This window comes from Cibotium barometz, chromosome 3, assembly GCF_041138505.1.
Source record: "Cibotium barometz isolate CiBa-2024 chromosome 3, ASM4113850v1, whole genome shotgun sequence".
Classification (NCBI taxonomy): domain Eukaryota; kingdom Viridiplantae; phylum Streptophyta; class Polypodiopsida; order Cyatheales; family Cibotiaceae; genus Cibotium; species Cibotium barometz.
Genome location: NC_141048.1, coordinates 42,314,861 through 42,321,151, shown reverse-complemented (window position 1 = coordinate 42,321,151; position 6,291 = coordinate 42,314,861). Strand labels below are relative to the sequence as shown.

The window sequence follows — 6,291 nt, the reverse complement described above, 5'->3', positions numbered from 1 at the left end:
AAACTTGACTGAATGTTTTAAACATCTTCATAAAAAACATTGTGTTGTGTACGCTCGCTCTACGATTTCCATGCATAATTTTGGGGAATTGTGGGCAGTTGAAGAGTTCATTATCCCAACGAAGAGAAAAAACTCCTCTCGATTAATTATCACCCCTCCCACAGCTGGAAACGGACAGTTGAATTGTGGGCAGTTGAAGAGTTCATTATCCCAACGAGAAAAAAAACTCCTCTCGATTAATTATCACCCCTCCCACAGCTGGAAACGGACAGCATGTTGACATTTTGAACGTGAGACTTGCATTGACATGGACCTGCACAATATTATACACAGACGTAACTTACAAGCTTAAAACTTAGAAAAAAGGAGAAAATAAGGATTGAAAGGCCTTAATTTGTATTCACAAGGGCATACATCATACATGGCACAGTTGATTATCATTGGTGAGGACTGTGGATCGGCAAAAGCTCAAAAAAGGTGTGACCTAGGGAAGGTGCTCTACTAAAGTCAAAGGATAATTTCTTCTTGGAAAGAGGGAGTAGACCCTTGATAAAGGCTTGCACTCTGTATTAGAGCAGCGCCTGAGAGACTAGCTAGATTAAGCTATGGCTATGGAAGCTTCTCAACTAGAACAATCCAGCCCTCAATATAGTCCCTTTGTGCGAAATGGCACACAGGATTGGAAGAATAAACCAGCCAGTAAACTCTCCACTGGTGGCATTAAAGCTTGTGGCTTCATCATAGGTGATTAGATTTGCACTTAAAAACCACTATCAGCCTAAATATATTCTCATTCTAGAATGATTTGTCTCTGTTTGCCTCTCAAGTTACTAGTTCTAAGTGAGCTTTAGTTTTAATCTAATTAATATGATGTGAAGTTTTTGGGCCTGAATTATGCAGCTGAAGAAGTGGTTGATAGGCTGTCATTTGATGGGGTTTCTGCAAGCTTGGTGACTTACCTAACAAGTGAAATGGGGCAAAGCAATGCGAGTGCATCAGTAAAAGTGAACCAATGGAATGGGACAGCTTTTCTCACTTCTATTCTAGGGGGGTTTGTGGCTGATGCATATTTGGGACGTTTCAAGACAATTGTTCTATTTTCCACCGTCTATCTCATTGTGAGTAAACACCAAATCAAGGTTTATGCAGAAGTTGCTTATAATTAGAGCTCTTTGCTAAGCATGTTTAGGGCAAATCTCAAGAGAAGTAGTATGTTTTGGCTCCACTAATGAGAGCAATACTGGGCATCAATAATTCATTAATCCTACGGCAATTTTATTGTTTATCTGGAACTCTCATTAAGTATTACAAAAACTGAGCGCCCGTAGACTGAGCTGCTGCTGGTTGGCATTATACAAAACTGTGGCAAATTGATCATGCAGGCTTTGGCACTAATGACAGTTGCGGTATCGGCAGACAATCTGAAGCCATGCCTGAATTATATGGGAGGCGATGAGTGTTCTAAGCTGCACACAGGGCTCTTCTATTTTGCAATTTACCTGGCGGCAGTGGGGGCAGGCGGAAGCAAGCCTTGTGCATCAGCATTTGGCGGGGACCAGTTTGATGAAACCGAGGCGGTTGACAAACTGAGGAAGGCGTCCTTCTTCAACTGGTGGTTTTTTGCCCAGTCATCTGCCAACGTGGCTGCTGTCACACTAATCGTGGCCATACAACAAGACGTGGGGTGGGGTTGGGGCTATGGTATCCCCACAGCTCTGCTTGCCCTTGGCCTTCTCCTCTTTGTGGGTGGAGCTCCATTCTACAGGTACGCGCTTAACAGTCTGCTTAATATTTGCTTAACAACAATCTGCTTAATTCCATTCCAATTAGAGCATCTGCGTAATTCCATTCCAAGCTTAGCAACAATCTGCTTAATTCCATTCCAATTAGAGCAGGCATGCCTAACGTGGATACATGTGGTTATCTTTGATCCGCTCGCAGGCAAACGCATGCATAATCATGTGGCTATCATTAGCTTTGCTTATAATTAGCATGTAAATTAATCCTCGTTGTTAGTTTATTATATGATTAGGTACACCCCAGTACTCGGGAGCCCCCTTACTCAAGTAGCAAGGGTACTTGTTGCAGCTACCCTCAATTGGAGGTTACCGCTTCCTGATGATGCCAGCCTTCTCAACCGAGGCGACGAGATTGAACTTTCCAAACTAGGAAAAAGCAAAGTGTCGCACACAAATCAATTCAGGTACTTGATTGGAGGTAGTTTTTTCTTGCTCAACTTTCAATATTGCTAGCTTGTTAAATGAAGGATGCTGCCAGGCCCAAACTAATTAAAAGATTGGGGAGCTTTTTGTATGTATGTATGAATTGAATGATTAAAAAAAAAACAATAAGTATATATATTTATATACTTATTGTATGGAAGGATGAGAGGTGGGATCAAATATCTGATCTACTTAATAGATCTATTGGGAATAGAATGAATTGAATGATTATAAGGATCAAGAAGAAAAAACTATGCTAAAAATATCCCTAAACGCACCTTTATTTTTTGCTTATTAAAACTATTCTAAAAATATCACTAAACATACTTTTATTTTTCTTGCATTTAAAGGGTTGCTTTTTTACTACCCACATGCCCATATTTCGGTATTTTGACTCTCTAATACACCCCCAAAAAAATTTCCACGGCCCATCAAAAGGACATTTAATCTTGAAAAGCCAATCAAAATTTGTGGCACACTCAAGAAATTCCATGGGCCATCAAAAGTACACTAAACCTTGAAAAACCAATCAAAATTCAAGTGGGCATCCCATCATTTTGAAGGGGACCCTTATTTGTCAAAAATCAAGCTTCCTTGCAACAAAGATGTGCCTACTTGGTCTTGTATAAATTGAAAAGAGGGGGGAATTTAGCATGTGGAGGAGGAAGAAGAGGGGGTCGAAGGGACAAGAGGAATCGATAGTAACTATTGAAATGAAGAAGACTAAAAAGTATGGCTTATAGTCATTTTTTTTCTTTATGGCTCGTCTTGCTTGCAAGGAGGCTATAAAGTTTCCCTTTTGTCAAATTTTTAGTTAACTTTTGTTAGGATTTGTTAAAACTTTTTCTAGAGTGGGTTCGTTTACTGCTCTTTCTTTTTCCTTTAGACACTCTTTTCCACTAGAGGCCCTCCCTATTGACATACAAGATTTATGCATTGCCTTCACTCCATTTAGGCTTTCCAATTCTCTCCCTCTCTTTCATTCATTTTGAAGTAGTATCCTCCCATTGTAAAATATATAAGGTGGATTGAAGTGTGTTTAGCACTTGTTACTGGTGAGGCTAGTCAAAGCCCAAAAAGTTTTGATTTAAAACTATCACTACGTGTAAGGGACCACAAAATCGTCTATAAAAGTGACCAATTAAATGTGATCAAAGCTCTTGAGTGGTCCTAAATTGTGCATGATTTTTTTTCTTTACTCATAAAGGTCAATAAAAAGTTTCTTGAAATAGACAATGACTTTATTTGAGCTTGAAAGTCATCCATGTTTTAAAAAAGAGAGCCCATTATTTTTCCTTATTACATCCACTCTATGAAAGTGATGCTTCCTAGCTCAAATCACTACTTGTTAAAACTTGGCTTCACAAATTTCAACCACCCTTTCAAAGTCTCTCTCTCTCTCTCTCTCTCTCTCTCTCTCTCTCTCTCTCCATAACACACGCGCACACACACACACACACACACACACACACACACATGTGCATGCATGCATGTGCACACACATAGGTGTATGCGGCATGCATGCAAGTGAAGGTGAATGGTCCAAATGCAGACAACTATTAGTGTGGTTAGTGTGATTGATAGCTTCCCCCCCCTCCCCCCTCCAAAAACCAAATACAATACCGAGTACCATGAAACAATATAGAAGAAGATATAAGAATTAGAAAAAATGATAAATCACGCAAACGATAGCCGATTTGTGTAAAAGATTATTGATCTTGTAATGTGAATTATACGTACTCGCGCGTGGCCGCGGTATGTAAAAGACATTAAGAAACGAAATGAAGGAATGGAAGCCAAAAGGTGAATGAAAGTGATTTTTTCTCTTACTTTTTAAAAATCCAAGATTTCATTTTATTCTCCTCTGGTTGTGCCTTGGTTGTCCATGGTTAAGATGTAATAGATATGTATGGCCCTAATGTGATGATTCAATAATGTGGTGCAGGTGTTTGGACAAAGCGGCTCTGGTTGCAGGAAAACAGGCCAATATTGATGGCACTGATAATTATAATCCTGTGGTTATAAGTGGTATAAGCAGGTGGAGGCTGTGTAGTGTGACGGAGGTGGAGGAGGTGAAGTTGATAGTGAGGACAATACCTATATGGCTCTCTCTAATACCCTATTCCGTAGCCACAGCACAGACGCACTCTCTCTTTATAAAGCAAGGCAGCACGCTAGACAGGGTGCTAGGCCACTCTACACTGAAAATCCCGGCAGCTTCAGTGGCAGTCTTCATGACCCTAACCATGGCGCTATTTTTGCCGCTATACGATCGGCTAATTGTGCCTCTAGCTCGCAAATACACAGGCCATCACCGGGGCATCACGCTCCTACAAAGGATGGGAACAGGTATCTTGATCGGGGTGGTGGGCATGATCACAGCCGCCGTAGTAGAGAAAAAACGGCTGAATGCAGCGGCGTCCAACGGGCTGCTACAGAGACCAAGGGCGACGATACCCATGAGTATATTTTGGCTTCTACCGCAGTATTCAATCCTTGGCATTGCAGAGTCTTTTACTTCAATCGGAAGGCTCGAATTCTTCTACGATCAGGCCCCCGATAGCCTTAGAAGCCTTGGAACCGCCATGTATCTCAGTAGCGTCGGCGTCGCCAACTTTCTTAGCAGCGCCCTAATCACCATCATTAATCACGCCACTCAACATAACCATGGGGGGCCCTGGATCGGCTCAAACCTTAACACTAGCCATGTGGATTATTTCTACTGGCTCCTAGCTGCTCTCTGCTTTGTTGAGTTTTGGATTTATTGTGCTCTCGGCCTATGGTACCGCTATAAGAGCCTGGAGTCCAACGATAATTCATCGTTAAACCCCTGCCAAGCAAGCTTAATGCAAATAATCACCTCTAGAAACGACGAAATATAGATGGGAAATCAGGTCATAGTTATTGGACCATACGATTCCTACGTGTATATATTATTATTACACCATGGTTTTCCATCCATCTAAGTCAGATCCAGTACTTTTTCTTTTTAGATTTTGTAAAAAAGGTGACTCCACTTTTTTGCTTTTTGCCAAGTTCACCTATCCACTTTTTGTACATGTAATGGATTTTTAGTGCCTAATGGATTCGATGGAAGCATCACACGCTCATGGTCCCAACTTCATTATTTACTTGTTACCTTTTCATTCCATCACAGTCTAATTTATGATTCATCAATCAACATGAGATGATAAGAGGCAATGACTTGCAACCACCACAATGAGCCAGCTCATTTGTTCTACCAGTTAATGAGTGGGACAAGATGATTACCTTGGTGGGGTGTACCTTTCCCTTCTTATTACAAAGGAATCCACCTTTCTTATTGAAGTGGCATGGGTAGGATTTGAGTCTTGAATATCCTCAAACATGGGCCCAAGCTCTACTACTAAATTATACAAGCTCATTGTCAATCCTTGCAAACTACATACCTTTCTTTTTGGTATTTCTTGTTGCCTTTGATAGCAAATAGTTTCAATAATGTATCTAAGAGCTTTTTTATAACCCCACCCCATAGCCCCTACATTAACCATGCTCTTAATTATTTTGTTTTCATTATGTGAACAAAATCTTTAAATTACACCCTTTAAAATTCACATATCATAGCCTATATTCGGACTCGGTTATTAAGATTGGAAAAAGCTAGGTTCTACTTGGTTCATTTGTTTTAAAGTCCTTATACTTAAAGGGCAAGAAAATTTACAAGCAGTGTAATGAAATAAATTTATTTTCATATTTCTTCAACTGTTGTTCATCCTCATCTTGGGAGATGTTTGATCATTACTACAATAGTGCGGGAACATAGCGACGCTACTTTGCAAGGCTTTTACACACGATAAACTCTTTTTGGCCACAACATTACATGGCAAACACCTCTATGACATGACATGATCATTTATACTTCTTTACAAAGATGCCATATGAAAGCATTTTGGGCCTCAACTATTATCTTTGCCTTTTCCGTCTACCCTAGCTTGCGCATGAAGGTGGAAACTTCAGCTCTTATTAGAGAATCCTCCTTTGCCTCTTCAATGATGCCAAAAGCTCTCCACATCCCAATGGCTGAAGCTAC

The 6,291-nt window shown here is 40.4% G+C and overlaps 1 protein-coding gene across 1 annotated transcript; it reads left to right on the top strand.

The window, feature by feature from the left end:
- Nucleotides 1-520: 520 nt before the first annotated feature.
- On the top strand, nucleotides 521-5,441 carry LOC147640080 (protein NRT1/ PTR FAMILY 8.2-like). Its single transcript, XM_086823007.1, has 5 exons — nucleotides 521-744; nucleotides 901-1,118; nucleotides 1,383-1,765; nucleotides 2,033-2,203; nucleotides 4,168-5,441. The coding sequence occupies exons 1-5, from the start codon at nucleotides 606-608 to the stop codon at nucleotides 5,102-5,104; spliced, it is 1,848 nt and encodes a 615-aa protein (XP_086679133.1). The 5' UTR covers nucleotides 521-605; the 3' UTR covers nucleotides 5,105-5,441.
- Nucleotides 5,442-6,291: the final 850 nt, after the last annotated feature.